Below are 19,860 nucleotides of genomic sequence, written 5' to 3'. Positions count from 1 at the left end.
TACCTTTTCGGCTGGGGCGGCAGCGGCGGGAGAAATCTCTTGCCTGTTATTTGATGCAGGTACAGACACCTGGATGCTACGACGACCCTGTGCAGCAATCTCCTGCTTCTGCTTTGGGGAGCTGTGATAACACAGGCACTGCTTTTCAACATGGAATCTTGTTTTAGGAGCCAGTAACGCACTGAGCAAGGACGGGATGAGGAAGCACCGTGCAGTCCAGGAGAGACAGCTCAAAATAAGCTTTTCTTGTATTCTGGAAAGCTCTGAGCTGGCAAGCGCAAAGCAATATGAGATAAAAGGTGGATGGCCAGGCTGCCATGGTCTGCGGGGGGGCTTGTCTGAAACAGCATGAAAAATAACTGCAAAAGCAGCACGTGAGGGGCAGTTTGCACCTTCTTGCATGGTGCTTACTGTGCCTGGGCGTGTTCTGTAAATTCTCAGCACAGGAAAGTCAAGCAGGAGAACCTTTCCTTCCCCAGACACAGGACACTAAATCTGAGAAGCAAAAGCAGCTGCCATGCACGTTGGTGCTGGAGGAGGAAGGAAACTTGCATGGTGGTGAAGCAACTGTGCTCCTGGTGACACAAACCGGTTGTGCACTGGGGTGCAGTGGTGTCATGGTCCCAACCAGTGGGATGTCGTAGCCCAGGGGTCAGCGGTCGCGGCCACCTGCCCCCTATGCTGCTCGGGCCGTGCTGGGCCACAGGGCTCCCTTGGCCGCAGACAGACGTACCCAGCTGATGCCAACGGGGTCTGTCTGTGGCTCCCAGCAACGGCACCGCTGCTGTGTCCTCGTCCTGACCTTGGAGTGGAACAGCACGTTTTCCCATAAACGATCTTGACTTCTAGGAAAACCGTACACAACCGGCACCTCGGCACAGCTCTGCAGTGTGCCAGCCCGGCTCAGAGCTCTGCTTGGAGGTTGTCTGTGCTCTTCCCTCATTCCTTCTCCTGTTATCTCCTGTAAACAGTGCTTTAAGCAATACCTTGCAGAGCTGAAGGCCTCTCTTAGTGAGTCCATAAAGAACACAACTCTGGTGCACTTCATCTGGCAGAGCCCCGCTGAGAAATGGCTGTTTGGGAAAGGACAGTGGGACAATGCCCAGCTGGCCCCGCAGGCAGGCACAGGGCCACTGGCACAGGGCTTGGGCTGAGTGACGGGGAAAGAATTACCTGGCTGTCCCATCCCAGCTGAAATATTGTCTCCAAAAGGAAAGGAGAAGCACTTGTTTGTACAGCAGGTTCCTGAAGTTGCTGTTTCACAGCACACAAACCATCATGACTTGTAGCTGTCAACCGGGGAGCTTTTCACTGCAAGCCCGTCTCCCACCAGCACCCAACAGGAGCCCCCAGCCCGGCCCTCGCTGCCACTGCTGGTCACCCCCTTCCCACCCGCCAGTCCCAGGGGACGCGGAATACGGGTTCATGTGATAATAAACCCAAACTCCCTTGTTTCTCAGGCTGACAGCTCTGAGAACAGGCGCCAGGCAAACCTTAGCGTTTCGGGTATTTCTGAACCAGCAGCAGCTGCATAATGAGATCCCCGGAGAGCATCAAAGCTCCCCCTCCGACAAACGTGGTAAACAGCTCTGGGAAATATTGGCACACACAGGAACACACACAAAAAGAATGTACAGAAAACACAGTAATGGTTTTGCAATTCTTGAGTTTAATTACTTCAGCATGTGGGTTTTTCTTGCTGTTCAGCCTTGCCCTTTCCATTGCAGTCCTTCTCAGGAAACTTGCACAAATAAATTCTTTTCCTAGACCAGTACATAAATCAGACACGGATGCACAAGTTTTTATTTGCAGTTTTCTTGAGCCTTGGTTTCTTAAGAGATAAAGTGTATTAAAAACCTATTACACGATCAGATCGAGTATCTGACGGGGAGATGCACTGAGACCAGAGGACTCCATGACGGAAGAACATGACAGTGACCCACAGCAGAACCACAGCCTGACCTGCTCCAGCCTCCAGCGCTAGAGATCAGCCTCCCGGAGAACACTGCTGTCTGCGCTGGGCTGTCACAACAGCACAGAAAACACTCTGGTTTTTACTGTTTCGCTCTTGGCAAAATCGAGGCCTTTGGGACAAAATGAAAAATCAGCAGACCCCAGACATATGCAGTTCACTCATTGCTCCTCTCCCTTTAGCTCACGAAAACTTGAGACTATTCAGCCCTTTGTCTCAAGAAGTAAGCAAAAGAAAGCCTGGAAAAGGCTGGAATAAGACATACATGGCAAAAGGCAATTCAAAAGATACAAACGTGAAGGGTCACGAGGTAAAGAACAGTCAGAAGCACAGGAATAAAATGACACTGTGAGGGCACTGCACACGTACACACAGCAGGAAGATCCTCTGCAACTCAAAGGCTTGGACAACAAAGCACAAATCCAATTAAGCACAAATCCAATTAAACAAGGCCAGCATAGATAACGTGCATTATCTAGCAGGCTTTAGAACATCAGATTAACTTGGATTCTTGAATATAAAAGATCTCAAAACATACTAGTTCAGAAACTTCGGAGAGAACAAAGCCCACAGGTAGCTTGAATTCCTAAAACTGAAAAAAATTTCAAGTAATTGTGCTGGTAGGAAATATCCTGTGACGTTACCCAGGGGCTGTCTCCCTGCCTCCAGGCCTCTCCGAGCCCCAACAGTCTCGTGTCACCACAGCGAGTTCCACGTTTGTGGGCAGACGGCTCCAAACCTGGGTCAGCCAAGGAGAAGGTGCCAATCCAGCCACACTAGGGACTGACGTCTGCGTTACAGCTGCTCAAAGAATTGAGGAAAACAGTGTGGAGAAGAGTTTTGGGGAAAGATTTTTTGATTAAGCAGACACTAGTTTTTGTAATTCGCTGTCAAAGGACTCAAATGCATCTAGTTAATTTAGCTGTGAGATGCCACAAGCAGAAAACGCAGGAAGAAGCCCAGTGTTCACAGAGGGTCAGGTGAACAAGGAGCTGCCGCAAACAGAAGAGAAATCTGAAGGTACGTCCTTGTCCTGTGTCAATGCACATTACCCCACGACTCCTTCCCCCCACGTTGTAAGGGCAGCTGCTGGACTTTGCCGGACATGAATCGGTTCTACTCACAATTTCTGAGGACACATGACGTGCGAGCGAGGTGCAAGTTACCCTAGAACCGCCATGCAATGTGCATGAGAAATCAGCGTATGCAGGGTGGCAAGCACTTCCTACCACAACACCTACGATCCGTGGCAATGGATGCGTGTCAGCATGTTAAAAAGTAATATTCTGCAGTTAAATGTAATTTTCCATAGGAAAAACGTTCCCTGTACCTAGGAGCAAATCTAGGAGTAAGAAAGTGATCTAAGCAGATGCAAACAATTGTAGCCACAAACTATCAAAAAACCAAATCTCAAACTAAAAACAAAATTAAAAAAAAAAAAAAAAATCTTAATTCCAAACAGTAGACAAGCCACTATTGAAACAGGCTCTCAGAAGGGTAAAACACACGTTTAAAATATTAAACATCACATTACTATTCAGCTAATAAAAATGAAAAAAAACCAAAACAACAAACAATACAAAAAACCCCAACCAAAGTTTACAAACAGGATACAAACAGATTTCCTTGTGCAATAAGGATATTGGATAAAAAGTTCAGGAATACGTTGTGGTACGTTTACAGGGAGGTTGTTCTCACTCCCTACCTGGTGCCTTCACTCCCACCAGCTCGTTCTGAGCTTGTTTTCAGTTTTTCCAGGTGTGCTCTTTGCTTGCAGAAAGAACCTTCCTGTGCCGGTGCAGAACGTGGCACCCAGGAGGCAGGCGAGGGAGGTCAGGGTCTTGCTGATCCATGCCTTTGTAGCCTGTTCCACAGCACCAAGGCAGCTGCAGATGTTAAGAGAGTTCAAGAAGTTTCTATCTCGGAGGCCTCTTCTATGAAGTTGGCGACAGGACTGAGGAGCAGGAGCGGGAACAGTTTGTACTCCCCGTTCCCATCTTCGGCGAGGAGCGGTGCGTCCCCCACTCCCAGCGCATCCAGGGGCTCAGCCGGGCCGGCCGGAGCTGCTGGCAGGGCCGTTCCGCTGCCCGACGGAGGATGAAGAGCAGGTTTCTCCTCCAGGGGTGGCAGCAGAAGGTCTTTCGGATCCTCCAGCTTCCCTGCGGCTTCACTGGAAGGTAGTTCTTCAAATAACGAAAGCAGAGGGTTGGCCCTGTACTGGATCAGCTGCATATCTGAGGGGAAACAAGCAGGTTAGACTCCAGGCTCCTGTGTCACCTCAGGGAAGGCTCTTACTCAAGACAAGGAAAACGGGAGAGGCTGATTCAAAACTCGGTTCCCTGAAGCTGAGCTCCGAGCTGCGGGGACGCCGGCTCCGGTGCCCCCAGCACGGCCGCAGCCCTCGCAGCGCGGCGGCACCGAGCACACCAGCAGCTCTGAGCTGCCGGGGCTGCAGCCCCCACGGCGGAACGTGCACAGGAACGCTGGCCGCTCTGCTCCCTGCCGCGGCACTTGCTCACGTGCAGGAAAAGGAGACGGTCAACGCCAACATGGGCCACAGCATGGCGCCTCTTAGGACTGAGGCACATCAAGGTCAGTCAAACTCCCAGTCTTCACAAAAATTTTAAGCCCAGACCAAAGGAAGACATAAACTGTATTACAGGCTACAAAAATCCCATGTCAATGTGCAGTTTTGGAAGAGTTTGGAGCTGTCCCAGCTCCTGGCGCTCCCTCCTGCTCACCTTTGCTCCCTGCTGTTGCTCTCTCACTCGCTCCCAGATCTTCGGTGCCCTCTGCCAGGTCTGCAATCTGAATCTGCAAAATGGACAGAGAATAAGACAGAATGCTCAACAACAACAAAATCCAAGTCTTCACTGAGAGGTTCACAAAATAAAAGGTGAAAGGAGGGAAGAGCAATGCACCAGTTGACCAACAAGCCCATCTTTGCACACATGGGCCAGCAAACAATACTGGCAAACTTCACTTACTAAAGCCAAACAGCTTCTGACTAGTAAACATTTATTTTACCTTCCAAACCAGAACCTTTATTATAGTCTGCCTTGTTGGAGTAACACTGTTAAACAAGATTTCATCAATGTAATTAAATTTTGCAAGCACTGCTTGAACAGAGCTGCATTTTACTTCAGTTGTGGTCTAAGCTCTTATGACTGGGAAGTTCTAATTTAAGTATTATTTCAGAACTACAAAATAAGTGACACTTGCAAGGTTGGTGGGTTTTGGTTTTTTAAACACCAGTCAGTTCTAGGAACTGGACCAAGAGAAGTAAACTTGCACTGAACTTTTGTACGTCCTCTGAGGAAATTCCATACAGCCATATTCAGAATAAATACAGTATATTGCATTATATTTTTTATTTAGTACTTTTCCTTCCGTCTTCAGATGGACTGAAGATGCAATCTAACCTGAACTATAACCCCAGACCTAGTTATTACTTGGCTAAACAACATCATGGGAATCTCTGAGGCCAGGAGAAACAAACCAAGAAACTCTTCTCACACACTTAGGCAAAGATGAGACTAGATATTGTAGCTGCTTCATTCTAAACAGAAGGTACAGAAGGAATAAAAAGGAAGAAAAAAGTTCCTCAATACACAGGGCTGATTGAACAGACACCAGTTTGTTTCCCTCTTCCTGATGTTCTCAGGCATATTCAGGAACACGTTATTGAAAGCAAAGTGGCAGTTTAAAGCACTCCACTGAAGGCATCACTGAAGCCTGGAACGCAAGACTTGAAATTATCTTGAGAACCCCCTTAAATTCATATGTGCCAAGGGGGATGACTGAAAACATCAAGTCAGCAGGACTAGATAGAAGGGCAGTTTCCTCCTGTGCTATCAGTCCAGTCCTGACCCTCAAATTGCATCAGGCAAAATTCAGGTCTCAACATTGTATTAACCCTCCCTGTCAGAGAAGCAAATCTTACTCTTACATTTTCCATACCAGGGGAAGCTTCCACCAAGGTCATATCCAGGGCTGGCAGCTCAGGATTAAGTGTCTGAAAAGAAAACCAGACCATACGTCACATAATGTTCCTAAAGCAAGCCTGAGGGTGCTCCTGGCAGAGCAGCAGGACCCGGCTCAGCCCTGCGGCTGCAGCGCCGGGCGGGGGCGGCTCCGGGGCCCGAGCAGCACAACTGTGTCACGGGGCAGAAAGGACATTGCCCAGTGATTCCAGGTGTACGGCAGAGCTTCATCCCATATCAGAAAGCAGAATCAAACATGTAATCAGGATGTGGTCATACATCACAAAAGCTTGAGAAGAAGTGAGTCCAATTTTTTTCTTTTTTTCCCCTTGAATTATGTATAACAAATACCATATGAACTGAACAGGCTCTCAGTGTTACCTTGTACATTGTTAGACTCCTAGACTGACTATGTATCATCCTATCCGTAACTATTAGCTTTTCAGGATTTTACCCCCTCTTGCCCATTACAACATGGAATGAACCAGTAAATTTCATAAGACATTCCGATCAGTATTTTTCAGAAATCAGAAAAAATGAAAAGACACTCACATCGCTGAAACCTTCAGAACCAAAGTTATACTGCTTCCCAGATAACATTGCTTGAAGTTCTTCAAGGCTGGCATCAATGCAATTAAGAAAATCCTGAATTTCTTCTCTAGAAAGACAAAATTATATAGTACTGTAAGGAACAGTGGGCAGTTATGGCCTTCTTCTGCAGCACAAGGCAGTCTGCTCACAAACACAACAGCTGACTGGCAAATGAATGAAACTGCGCTCCTGCATCACTTGTCACGGTCCAGCTCTCTGGAGGACAGGCAGGAGAAGGCTGTTTGAACACAAGGGTACCAACAGCAGCATACCAAAATGCAGCTCCCCTTCCACACCTGCTTCCTCCTTCATTTTAATATCTTTTGAATGTTCTCAGATCCCAGCCTATGTACCAACATCGGCCTATGCTGAGGTCTGCCGAGTGTGGAAGCACAGCCTGCAGAGTCTGATCCAACACCGCACAGGGGCACGAACCTCTGCAAAAACGAGGGGCACAGAAAGGACACGACAGCGACACATCAGACCAGCACCCACACAAATCCGTACCCTGTTATCGGGAACAACGGGGGGCACGGTGCCCTCCTGAAACCACCACCCTGGCAGTGTCAGCAGCTGGGGACACGGGCTGATGTGACGCCAACCTCACCAAGCTCAGACTGACACATCAGAAGCCAGGCACACTGTCAGACACATGACTTGTCCTGCTTTTCGTCTATGACACTAACACTTACCTTTTCCAAGACCTACTAACAAAGAGGCAGAAAATTCAGTTCATCGACATTTAAAAAGCTAATTCACTGTGTTCTGCTAAACATCCTCTACAACTTGGAGAAGATCCCACAAGAGCACAACAGCAAAACCGTTTCTAGAAACAAGCGAATACCTGTCCAGTAAAGGGTCACTTTGGTTTCCAGGGTTGTTCTCGTTCAAGATGGAGTCAATCACGGACACGGGGTCTTCTGGAGCAGTAGGTTGTGCAGCATGGAGCTCCACAGCAGAATTTCCTCTTTCGCTGGACTTGTTGACATCATTTATATGAACTGGTGGGATAGGTTCTGCATAATTTAACTCATTTGGCTGCGATACTTGACAAATCGGTAAGCCAGGATCCAGAGCTGTCTGTGTCTCTCTAAAATGTGACCAAAGAGAAACAACATACAGGAGAATTCATCAGCTACATTACTACTCATTGCAAGTTTAGCATCTCAAATTTTAATACTTAGTAAGGTCAAGCAAGTCAAGGGTTCAAATAACCAACTAGTCTTTAGAAAAAGAAGGAAAGTGCCTTCCTAAAGGCAGATGAAAAATCTCTTATTACAGTTTAGGCAGGTAGCACGTATCAGAGCAAAACAGCCCCAGCTCAAAGACAGCACAACAGTACACGGACATCACGCAGAAGGAAAACTCATAGCATAGCATCTCAGGAAATAATAGATTCCAAGTCAGTCCGTATTTCACTCCAAATGTTAAGAACTAAATGGGTTTCCACAAGAATCTGAGGACAGAGAACTACTGAAGCTGAAGATAGAACTATACATATCTTGGTTTGTTTATTAGTAATCTATATACATTTGGGTTTGCTTATTGGTAAACTATACCTGAATTCAGGTCCCTGTTCAGTCAAAAAGTTAAGTATGTGCCTATTTGTTGAACAGACAGAAAAGCCTCAGCAAATTAAATGAGTCCCAATCAGATGGACAGGCCTTCAGGCACTCCTGAAGAGACACGAGCTCTTAAAAGGCTTTGCTGACCATGACCAATGCTACCTGCTGTAAAAAAGTCAGCCTACAAACAGGCCTCTCAAGCACAGAGTAACAATCCAGAGGCCGTTTCCCAGAATTCGTGTGGCTCACCAACACTACTGCAACCACCCAGTTAACAGCCTAAGCACAAACGCCTCCCCATCCTGCACGCACACCTGGCTCTGCCGCTGGTGTGTGCCACAGCAAGCAGACCGTCGCCGGCATTATCCAGGGTATCGGTGATATCTCGAATGATGAGACCTGTACCACTGCCATCCTCATCATCTGCACCGTGCTCGGGAAAAGTCACCTGCAGGATACAGCAAACAGAATGAGCAAACCCACAGCTCTGACTCTGCCAGTGCTGAAGCTCCATTCCTCCCGCTCCATTTCCTGCCCAGATTTCACCTAAGACTAGTTGTACTGATTTCCTTTGCAGACAGCGCAACGCTTTAAAGCCGCCCATTTCAAAACAGAGCGCGTTTGCTGGTAAGACCAGGGTATCGGCAGCTGCAACGGTGTGAGATGCCTGTCCGCAGCCTGCCCGCCCGCTGCCCGCACACTCACTGCCTGGCCGCTCTCCACCGGGATGCGGACGAACTGACGACTGTACTTGGAAGGCGAAGCACCCGCAGCATCCGTTAGAGACCTGAGACAAAACACGGCTTCAGCACCTCGCTCTGCGGGAAAATGCTGTCACTATGTGCAGTAACGGTAAGAACTATTCTTTTACTTCTGAGAAAACTGGGTTTTGGAAGTGTTTATTTCTGAGGTGTCCTGCAGACTGGCTGCATTCTAAACAGGCCTTTGCTTTGTAGTAAGTCAGTCACATTTGCAAATTTTAAGAGAGTTACCATTTCTGACAAACATGCCCTTCAAAATCTAAACTGTACAGTATATTCTCTTTCCACCCATTTTTTTTAGTGATAAGGAAGAAGAATATTTTATTTCATGCTTTATTCAACTACCATCAGCTTTCTCAAGTTTGAATAAAACCCACAAATGATAAAAATGTTCTTTATGCACTTTAAGAAAAGTATCTTGCTTCTAGAAGCTGATTTATCCCTATAATTCACATCTGACACCGATTTGTGACCTATCTAGTAATTACCTTTTTCTTTTGACCCCAACAATATAATTTCCTCGCATCAAACTTAGTATAAATTGAAGAATCTAAAAAGGAAAAACAAAAAACCAAAACCAAGTGGTCAGCATAGCAATCCTCTTATTAAATTATTAAATCAGACTTTACTATAAAATTATGTAGTTACGTGACTGAAATTAATAGGTTAATTGAATATCCATTTGTGTTTGTATCTCAAAAACCAAAATTATAGTTACAAAGGACATTGAAAACTTATCCCGCTTGGACATTTCTTTTTTCTTTTTTTTAAAATGCGATATAACACCATGAGACACTAGAGGATTCCAGACCAAAACAGCTGAGGGATAATCAGAGAAAATTTGTTCCAGTGCAGAAGCTCCTATAGGTTCTGGGTTCCAGGGTGACTTCTTGAGTGGTTCAAGATCTTTCCCAGAGCCCAGCCCGTGTCCCTGCGCTCTCTGGTTTCAGGCTCCTGTCACCGTGCTCTGCCTCCAGCCCCATGGTTAGCCCAGGTCAGCTTGGTGTCCTGATTTCTCTCCAAATAAGATGCACTGAGACTCCAAACACAGTGACATCCTTCTCACTAAGACTTTTCCTCAGTATTTTGATGGTGGTTCTTTACTGCACTACTTCTGGGAGGGACACTCAGGAACTGTGAACATTTTCTTTGTGCTGTATTAAAATAGCCTGTTCAGTCTGTGTCATTTGTCATTCTACATCAGCAAAGAATGCCATCGAGTGTCGCAGAGGCAGGAGTAAGGATGGTAGCACTGAAGATGCTGCAATGGTACCTTAGACAGCAGCTTCTGTTGTTGACTGTGCTTCTGCCTTAGAACTGCCACTTCTTTCCACAGGGCCTTATTTTCTCTGCAATGCAGAATAAATCGGAAGACAGAGGATGAACAGAGTTTACTTTATACACTCTAGTTTTATAGCTTTCAAACTTTCACGGTACCTTGCAGGACCAATGGCAACATTCCTTCTGTGGATAACTAACGACTGCTTAATTCGATCCACTAGCATAAACTCTGGGCTAATTTAACTCCGTTTTCCATCAGGTAGGACCAAACACTCACTAATAAAGGTATCCTCATCCTCTGCTGCTCCACCAATCACCTCGATCTGAGGTATTCCTTCAAAGCCTTAGAATAAAGACTTGTGTTTGGAAACAGGCTGAGTGTAACACAAACCACCTCAGAGCAGTTTTAGAGTTTGTGTTTGGTTTTGGTGATTTTTGTTGTTTTTAAGGAACAGAGGGAGTGGAGTGAAGGTATCTCCTGAACTTTGGTTGATAACTGCTTGCATACCAATGATCTGAAAGAATTACCAGTGTCTGTACAAAAATGATCTGGAGGAAGAGATGAGGACATGCTGAGGCCACTTCCAATTAGAAAGAAAACCAAACACTAATTCTCTGTTCCTCTCTGCATCTAACCCTGTTTTGTGTTCAGAAAAGGAAATGCTTTAATCGCCCTAAAAAACTACTACATGTCATGGCAACCAAAACGAAATTTCAAGATAGTCAACAGACTCCCAGTTTTAATCTCTGCTATGTTACTGAATTATGAAAACAAACAAGGTTCAGAATGTTGTGTGAGGTGGAATGGCGATTCTTCGAAAAAAATATAGCTTCACCTGTTTCCAGTTCAAATGAAACCCACATTTAGAGTCAAGCTCCATTAGATATAACCAACATTCAACGTGTAAGTGTCCCCGAAACAGGCGAGTCTACCTCTTCATGTTGGCCAGTCTGACGTCCATGTTGTTCTGCTGCTCTCGCATCTCCTGGACTTCAGAGAGCACTTTGTGCAAATCCTCGGTACAGACCTTGAGATCCTCAGTTCTTACTGCAGATACCTAAACGGGACCAGGTTACACATGCTTTACTATGAACAGTGCCTTGCACGCTCCTTCCTACAGGAACAGTGTAGTTACACCGCGATGCGATAGACGGCAGCCCTTAGGACTGTCTGCAGTCTGAAAATAAGCAGGATGTCAATGGAAACACAAGATTAGCGCTTTGTACGTGCAGACAGCATATTCACCATTGTAACCCATGACACAAACCTACCACTGACTGAAAACGGCCTTCCCAGGGGTTCTGAGAGCTCTGGTGGCAGCTTGCCCTCTAGTGTCAGAGAACAAGACACCAGCCAAAACCAAATGGGAATCCAGAGTGGAGTAAGAACAAGATATCATATTCCTTTTAGGTGAGGGTTTAAAAAAAAGAAGAAAAAAAAAAAGTCTACTTATATGCATCCTACTCGATTCGAAAATTTGTCCCACACCACCTGAATAGCACATTCCTGTACCGGCATTCCCTCTATTACCTTTCCACTCAATGACATCTCAAAATTGTGGAGACTTGTCTCCAGCAAGTCAAGAGTCCAAGCTGCTTTTCTGCCACAGCAGAATCCATGACCGCCATCTCCTCAAATGATGCCAGGAGAGTCAGCAGAAAGCAAAAAGCTCACTCTGTACTCCCCACACTTCCATATTCCAAATTTTCCCGTTCCTTCAACAACTCTCTCTGTGGTGCTGGCATTGATGGCTAACACAGGATTCAGGATTTTGAAGAAGATGGGTCTGGAACATCACACGTCTGAACGACATGTCTAAGATTCGTGGGCATGATTTTAAATATCATTTAGCCAAATACCGACCATAATTGAATGAAAAGGAGTCACATCAGGTGTCTCTTCCAACCTACAGCATGCTGTGATTTTTCTTATTGTTCTACTAAATTCCAAGATGGAGGTGAGAGCACCTGGGACCGGCCCGCTGAAGTACTAGATAACCTCCTAGATAACCTAGATAACTAGATAACCTCCACGCAGGAGGTTCTCCTTTTTCCAAAGGAGAATGGGATGGTCAGAAATCAACCTCCAGTGTTATAAAATAACATCACATCACTTCATGATGAAACAGGGCAGAATTTTTATGCAATCGCTCCACAGAAACAACTAATCACTTTCTTGACATAACCCAGTGTTACAAAGGATGGACTGAGCAGCCTGACAGTTCTCCTCTGTCTGCATTTGTAGATGCTTCACTGTTTGTTGAGGATAACATCTGATGCTGAGTTGTATCCCAAATTAAACTCTTGGCCATCTGGTTTCTCTCCAGCATCCCACCTCTCCACAGGGAAGACACCCAAAAGATGGAGACAGCAGGTGGAAATGTCAAATGCCGTCAGTCTGCCTCTAAAAAAGGGCCAAACTAAAACATTCTGCCCAAGTGCAAGGAACCGCTTTCTTCAGAGTCTCTATCTAGATAATAAGGGTGTCAGGACTGAGACACGCCAGCAGAGCTAACACGGAAAGGGAGCAAATAAAGGAAGTCCTGCATTCAAACCTGCATTCCCGTTAGAGGCTTGAAATCCAGCTCATAGCAAGTACTGAAACATGACTCCATTCCAGACAGTGAAAGAGAGAAAAACTAATGGACATTTTGCAAAAACATCACTAACGTTTCCTGTGCAACAAAGGATGTTTCACCAGCCTATTCAACAGCTTCATATGAATGTCCTTGGCACCAACTAAAGCTTTTGTCCTCCCATCCAGAACACTCCACCCAGCGCGGTGCTGCCGATCGTCACCGGCCCCGCCGCACAACGGGTGCGAGCCACGGCAAGCCAGCGACTGCAGCCCTGGAAGGAGCGCGGCCTGGGGCAGAGCGGCAGCCCAACCACTACTTGTAATCAATTGTGGTTCTGAGCAGAGGCAGCTCAGTGGAGAATCAATCCAAACACAATTGTGACTCTCAAACCTACCCTGTGCTTTTATTAACTTGGGCAATGTAGCTGCCACATTATGGCATCCCAAAGAAAAGATTCTGCAGTTCAAATGTCAACATGATATATCACAGTACTATCTTTCTCTGGCAGCTAGGATATTATGGGCTGTAATGTGCCAACAGAGGATAAATATCTGTGCAGAAAGAAACAGGTCAGACAAGGCCTAAAAGTACAACAGAAAACTGGGAAGTGCTAATAAAAATGTAGCTTAGTGACAGCATAGTTTTGGAGGAACAATATGACAACCAACAGTAAGACAAGGGGTAATGGGTTCAAGCTGGAACACAAGAGGTTCCACTTAAATTTGAGAAGAAACTTCTTCTCAGTGAGGGTGACGGAACACTGGAACAGGCTGCCCAGGGAGGTTGTGGATTCTCCTTCTCTGGAGACATTCAAAACCCGCCTGGACGCCTTCCTGTGTAACCTCACCTGGGTGTTCCTGCCCTGGCAGGAGGATTGGGCTGGATGATCTTTCGAGGTCCCTTCCAATCCCTAACATTCTGTGATTCTGTGATACACCAACTCTCCCAAATCAACTGATTACTGAAGCCCTTGCTAATTTTCAATAAGCACCAAATAGGAATATTATCTTGTACTTCTTTCACTCTGTGAGTCTTTCCAGCTCTGCTGTGCTGGCAGAACTGCAGACTAACCTGTAGCTGTGTATATGACCTCTCCATGGGAAAAAGGCTCTAGTCTGACAGCTGTGAAGACTCTGGTTCTACCCCAGTGCGTTGCTGAACAACAGCAGGGTGTGTTTGGTCCAAGAGCTGGCCTGAGGAGGCCAAGCCAAGCATTAGCCTGGCATGCAGGAGGGAGTTACGAAGGCTTCCTGACGCACAGCCTTGGTTCACATGGAATTTGTTTGCTATAAAGTCTTTGAAACCCCCAGACACGCTCTTGATAACAAAACTTCTCATAACAAAAAAAGTTAAGTAAATACATGCTTAGACTGTACCTTGCGCTTGATATTTTCCAGTAAATGTGCCTTCCCTTGCTTGAAGAAAGGGTGCTGGAACTCAATGACGGAGCTTTTCTCGGCTGTAACCATACCGTTCTCCAGCGCAATCACCTTCCTGAAACCATCTGTGGAGAGCGATTAACGAAGTCATTTCTTTCAGTGCAAAGCTGACTTAAAACACAGAGACAAAGAAAACCCTGGGGCTACTGAAACACCTACAGCACTACAGTTACTAGGAGCAGAAACTACGAAAAACAGCCAAAGTTGCTTTTCTCTGGTGCTCAACAATCTGACTGCTCTGGTCTTCACAGCCAGAGAACACAACCACAACACCACCAAATGATCTCGATCCAACCGTGTGACTAATCCTGTTTCAACACAGCAATGCAGGCAGCAGCATGATCTGGGCCATTTTTCATCTGCTAGATGCACTGGTGTAGATACGGCCCGTGTTCCCCTGGGTACGCACAGGTTTGTTGTTACCATTACCACGACCACTGGAACCTGGTGAACTCTACCCAAGCTTCGGGTAGCAGCACATGAAAAAATATTTTTATAGGCGTTGCTCAAAAGGACTCAGAGCTGAAGCATAGAATACAAAGACTAAGCCAAGCTCTACTGTTACTCTCTTCTTTTGTAAAGCAAACTCGAGACCAGAATTCAGGTTTCCAGGGATGAACGATCTGGCAAGTCAATTGGTTTGCTTAAAGAAATTCAAATTGATGCCAAGTAGCAATGAACCTGGCAGAAAGAATACATACGAACAGCTGATGCTTACACATGTTAAGCTGTCGTATGAAGCTGGAGATATTGTTGTGTTTGAAGTACTTGGGGAGAAGCTCCTTGGCAAACCTCTGCTCATCCAGAATGCAGAAGTTCTCACCGTTCTAGGAAACAAGCAAAAGCAACTGTTAGAGAACAAGCACAGGTTTTCTAAAGTGTTGCTCCTAAGTCACGACCATAAATCAGAGACAGTTCCTACAACAAGGAAGGGCAAAACACGCAGCAAAAGGAACTGACTGTGTGAGCACTTTGGGACTGCACTAAAAAGTTCGAATCCAAAAAGGATAGTTACGTGGAACACTCCTATTGAATAGGGCATTTGTTTTCATCTTAATCCAAAGAGAAATCACTCTAAACCTCCATGTATCTGCTGCTCTCTTGGTCCCCAGGAAACACAAAAACTGCACAATGGACTTCATGCCACTAGAGGGCTTTTATCTGCTTTGATCAGAGCTGCCCGGCTCCTGACGAGATTCTTCCCTTGTACGGACTATGTCACCACCAAAAATAACCAAGTAACACTGCAGAGTTACCGAAAGTTCGGACAATACAACCCAGTATTGAAAGGGGTAACTGAGACACAAGCCGTTTCAGATTTATCGCATGCTCCTGTTCAAACTCATTGAAACCGGGCAGGTCTTTGTATCGTCTTTATGCTGTTCAGCAAGAGATCGAAACCAGCATATTTCTTTTCACCTTTGCCTTTGTAAAGGCCAAAGCTTTGATCAAAGCTGAGCAGTCCCTGTGATTCAGAAGCGCCGGGACAAACCCCGCAGGGTGTCGGTGTCACCGTTCTGCGTCTGACACGGCCCGCGGGCAGCGGGGCACCGGCCGCCTCGTGCGGGGGAAAACGCCGCGTTAATGACCGCTCGGAGCGCTGGCTCCTCCGCGCGCGGCCCCGCTGTGCGCGCCGGGACCCGCCCCGCCCGCCTCGGGGCGGCCGCCGCCTCCCCGGGACACCAGAGCCCCCCCGGGACACCAGAGCCCCCCCGGGACACCAGAGCCCCCCCGGGACCCGTCAGGCCCCGTCCCGCCGCCGCCCCGCCCGCAGGGCCCCGCAGCCCCCGCCCCACCACCCCCCAGCCCTCTCCCGGGACGCCCCGGCCCCCGCCCGCTCTGCGCCGCTCCGCGCCGCCCCCCGCGGCCGCCCCGGCTGCCCGCCCCGCGGCCGGCCGTACCGCGCCAGGGCCCCGCGGGCCGCCCTCACCCGGCTCCAGCAGATGACGTCGTCGCTCTGCGGGTCCTCCACCAGCGCCCAGAGCTTGGCCAGGAAGCCGGGCACCGGGGCGGCGCCTGGGGCGCCGGGCAGCGCCGACGCTTCCCGCATCCTCGGGCCGGGCCGCGCTCCGCTGCAACGGGCCGGGGCGGGCGGGGCGGCCAACGGCGGCCGTGACGCTGCGCGCGGCGTGGCGTCGGCCCGGACAGGCCGCTCATTGGTGCGTGCCGCCTGGCCCCGCCCCCGCGCTCGCCCCGCCCTGCGGCTGCGGGCGTGACTCTTGTTGTTCTCCCCGGGGAGCGCGGCGCGCGGCCACGTGACATCACGGGCGCCTTAAAGGGGCCGCTCCGCCCCGCGCGTCCCTCGGGAGGGCCCGCAGGCGGGGCCGTGCCGTGCCGGGCCGTGCCGGGCCGTGCCGTGCCGTGCCGTGCCGTGCCCGCGCCCCGCCCGCCCGGCAGGTGCAGGTAGGTACCGGCAGGTACCAGCGCGTACCGGCACGCACCGGCACCCACGTGCCGCGGCTCCGGCCCCACCCCGCTCCCGCCGCGTTCCTGGGGCTCGGCGCAGCGGGGGACCGAACCCCTGCCGAGCTGGGCCGCGGGGCACCGGAACCAGGCGGGGCGGGGCCCCGTGTGCGGGGCCGGTGCGGCGGGGCGGGCGGCAGCGGGCGGTGCTGGGCCGGGCTGGGGCTTCGCCCCTTTTTACAGCCCAGACTTTGTCCCCGCGGCGCTGCAGCATCGTCCCGCGGCTCCCGGAGATGTCGCCCGGCTGAGTCCTCGCCCGCTCCGCACGGAACGGTGAGGCGGTTTTCATTCGTTTAGTTCTTTTTTTCCCTCTTTCTCGGACAGTGGTTTATCTGCAGGCAGGTGTCTGGAAGGAACCTACGTTCATTCCATCTGCCCTGATACCAAACAGTCTGAAATCTGATTTTCTGTTTGTTCACAGTTCCTGTACTGCTAATGAATCAGCCAAAGGAAGTCCTGGGAGTAAGGATTCTGCTATGAAGCAGCAAGGTTTAGGGATGAATGTAATAAAAAGTTTGGGTTATTCTTGTTTTCCTTAATCAAGGCATACATTTTGAAGAAAGATTAACTTTTTTGAAAATAATGTAAGGTTGTTGATTTCTTTCACCTTGCACTAGTGGAGTAAATGAGTAATGGTTAGTCTCTGTGAAGAGGATGTGAGAACACAATCAGTCATTAAGGTCAGTGTTCAGTGAGGAGTGTTGTTTTACTGTTTCTGAAAACTGCCAGAGGTCTGTGCAACGTCTTCATCAAACTCCAGCCTGAGGTCCAGATGGGAGTTCTGTAAAGCCTCAGTAACGCTGTCCTGAAGACTTTCTCCTTGATTTATTTCAACGCCAGAGCACACTCACAAGGCATTCAAGCTGCCGTGACTTCTGGTCGAGTCTGACTTATCTGATAAGTTTACTGATGCTGCAGTGTGGAGCTTTCATGTGGTGAGCAAGGACTCTGCCACGTAGAAATCACGGGCTGATGCAGCAGGGGTTTGTCTGAGTAGGCAGTTTTCACATCCGACTTTAAGAGTTGCTGTTTGTCCTTGGTATAAAGTCTAAGCTTTGCCCTTTCCCAGGGTTTGATATTGCTCGTAAAGCTCCTTAACATGAGAGGACATAAAGATTAGCCCACAGTGACTGGCCGACGCGATCCTTGGGGTGCCCTCCGCACACACCGGGCACGCTGACCCCGGAAAGCTGCTCCTCCGGACTTTGCCCGCGGTGACAAGAAGGCCACTTCTCCGGCTGAGTCAGGAGCATCCCCCTGCCCTTCCCACAGGGCGTGTGCCTGCGGGGTGGGAGGTTTCGGGCTGAGGGCTGTGGCGCCGCTGGCTCCGTCCTTCCTGGTTGCTGTCACCACTGCCTCTTGCTGTGACGGGGTGTGCGTGTGACACAGCACGGGTGCAGCTTTCCGAGCAACCTGGTTTGAAACCCCTTTGTTGGTGCTGAAGGAGTGGGCGAGCGCAGGGGTTTCACCTCCCGGGAGCAGCGGCACGAGCAGGTCGGTGGCGTTTCGGACAGTGTGTGGCAGCGGGACTGAGCTGTCCCCGTCCCGGCTCTGCTGGGGCCATGGAAGGGCTGTTCTGCACCCGGGTTCCTCCGGCGTGGGACCGGGACCTTCCGAAGCGCTCGGAGCTGGAGCCCTGTGCCGATGGGTCAAAAACATCTCTGACCTGCACACACACCTACAAGCACCTTCTGAGAAAGGGGGGAAAGAAGGTTTTTCCAAATTGAGAGTTGCTTTCTCTCAACTTCTCAATGTAATGGCTGTTTGGAATCAGTAATACTTGATAGATTATCATTAGTTTCTGAGGACAGCACAGCATGTTTGGAAATCAGACTAAGGTTTGGAAGGTATCTAGTCCGTTGCTGTGTGCTGGGGTTGAATCCTGCGTGTTGGGTACGGCATGTGAGATTCCACAGCTTCACTGGGAAAGCTGTTCTGGTGCAATGCCGTGCTGGCTGAAAGCTCACAGAACATCCAGCTTTGCAAATAAACCTGAAGTATTCATGGTGCTGTCACCAGAGACGGGGAGAAAAAATAGTGACAACCTCTTTAAAAACAACCTTTACATGTCTGACATGATGTTATGTCGCAATCCCTTCTTTTTGAAGTTAATGAAAATGGATTCCTTTAAGTGCTAGGTCACATTTTTCTAATTCTCTTGTTTTCTGTTTCCCTCTGCTGAACTTTTCCCAAGTGGCTGTTTTCTGTCTCAAGAGCTGGATGTCTATTTTAGATGACAGTTTGTTTATTGGTTGCATCCAGCTTTGTTAATTATATCACTGGATGAGGTCTTTCTTAAGCATTTTCATGTGGATTTTTATTTAGTTTGTCATCCATTTTAACTTTAAGCTATTATCTTATCCTTTGGTGTAATTCTGCTGCCCCGTATTGTCTCAGTTTCTTCTTCATACAGGTAGCTCTTTGAACTTGTATTTACAAAGCTGTATTCTGATCATTTCAGACATTTCTGCAACGTGCCCTGGATCTCTCTTCAGAGTATTTCTGGTGCTTATTTACTCCAACCTTGGTGTTGATTGGAAGTTTTATGAGTAAGCTCCTTACTTTGTGATCTAAATCATGGGGAAAATATTTAATGGAACTAGACTAAGCAGAAAAGCCCTGTGCAACCCATTTGAGATCTTTCCTGGATTACCGAGAACCACTCTTTAAGAGCAGTCTTTAAAGAAGTTAACATTTAAAATTGCTTTGTAGTGACTAAATCACACTTCATTAGGTGGCTTAGTAGAATAGAGATCTTGGCAACGGTTTAAAATACAGAGATACTGGCTCAGGATTACTTCCTTGAGGTTCGAATGTGGTCCTGTAAGATGATTTGGGACATCAGGGGTGGTGGAAAACCAGTCACTTGCTGTTCCCGTGTGAGCGGCGCTTTCTGCCCCAGGACACGGTTCCACAGCCCGTGGTTTGCAGGTGCCTTTTCTGCTCATGTGGTGCTGCTGGGAATCTGTGCACTCCTCTCCTGCTGGGGAAGCCTTACTGAATTAGCAGTGTTTTGTCAACACTGGGGAACAAAGCATTTGGAAGAGTGCTGCAGACAAAAAAAAAAAAAGGTTAATCAAACTGTTAGTAGCACATGTGGTGTTGGGGACTGATTAGCAAGGCGTAACCTCCATCCTCCTTGCATGTTAATTTTGGTATGGGAGTGAGTTCTGTGTCTCAGAACCCATGGATGTTTGAGTAATGATCCCAGTAGGACTTTTACATG

The 19,860-nt window shown here is 48.3% G+C and overlaps 2 protein-coding genes across 4 annotated transcripts in view; one reads left to right on the top strand and one right to left on the bottom strand.

Annotated features, from left to right (window-relative positions):
* Positions 1-1,663: 1,663 nt before the first annotated feature.
* On the bottom strand, positions 1,664-16,263 carry LOC135993699 (heat shock factor protein 3-like). 2 transcript variants are annotated; one of them, XM_065643714.1, is made up of 13 exons: positions 16,102-16,263; positions 14,890-14,998; positions 14,109-14,236; positions 11,087-11,211; positions 10,146-10,221; positions 9,361-9,422; positions 8,817-8,898; positions 8,426-8,559; positions 7,391-7,636; positions 6,508-6,613; positions 5,922-5,987; positions 4,714-4,786; positions 1,664-4,206 (listed from the first exon to the last, which is right to left on the bottom strand). In XM_065643714.1, the coding sequence occupies exons 1-13, from the start codon at positions 16,219-16,221 to the stop codon at positions 3,878-3,880; spliced, it is 1,656 nt and encodes a 551-aa protein (XP_065499786.1). In that variant the 5' UTR covers positions 16,222-16,263; the 3' UTR covers positions 1,664-3,877. The 2 variants fall into 2 exon arrangements, with proteins under 2 accessions (XP_065499786.1, XP_065499787.1); XM_065643715.1 differs by lacking the exon at positions 16,102-16,263 and adding an exon at positions 15,591-15,641.
* Positions 16,264-16,517: 254 nt separating this feature from the next.
* The window catches only part of HEPH (hephaestin), a 28,402-nt gene continuing 25,059 nt past the window's right edge, over positions 16,518-19,860 (top strand). For both annotated transcript variants that reach the window (XM_065643711.1, XM_065643712.1), the window contains exons 1-2: positions 16,518-16,574; positions 19,096-19,183. The gene's annotated coding sequence lies outside the window, so the exon portion shown is untranslated. The remainder of the gene's footprint in view (positions 16,575-19,095; positions 19,184-19,860) is intronic.

This window comes from Caloenas nicobarica, chromosome 12 (assembly GCF_036013445.1).
Source record: "Caloenas nicobarica isolate bCalNic1 chromosome 12, bCalNic1.hap1, whole genome shotgun sequence".
Lineage (NCBI taxonomy): Eukaryota > Metazoa > Chordata > Aves > Columbiformes > Columbidae > Caloenas > Caloenas nicobarica.
This window is presented reverse-complemented; position numbering and strand designations above follow the sequence as displayed.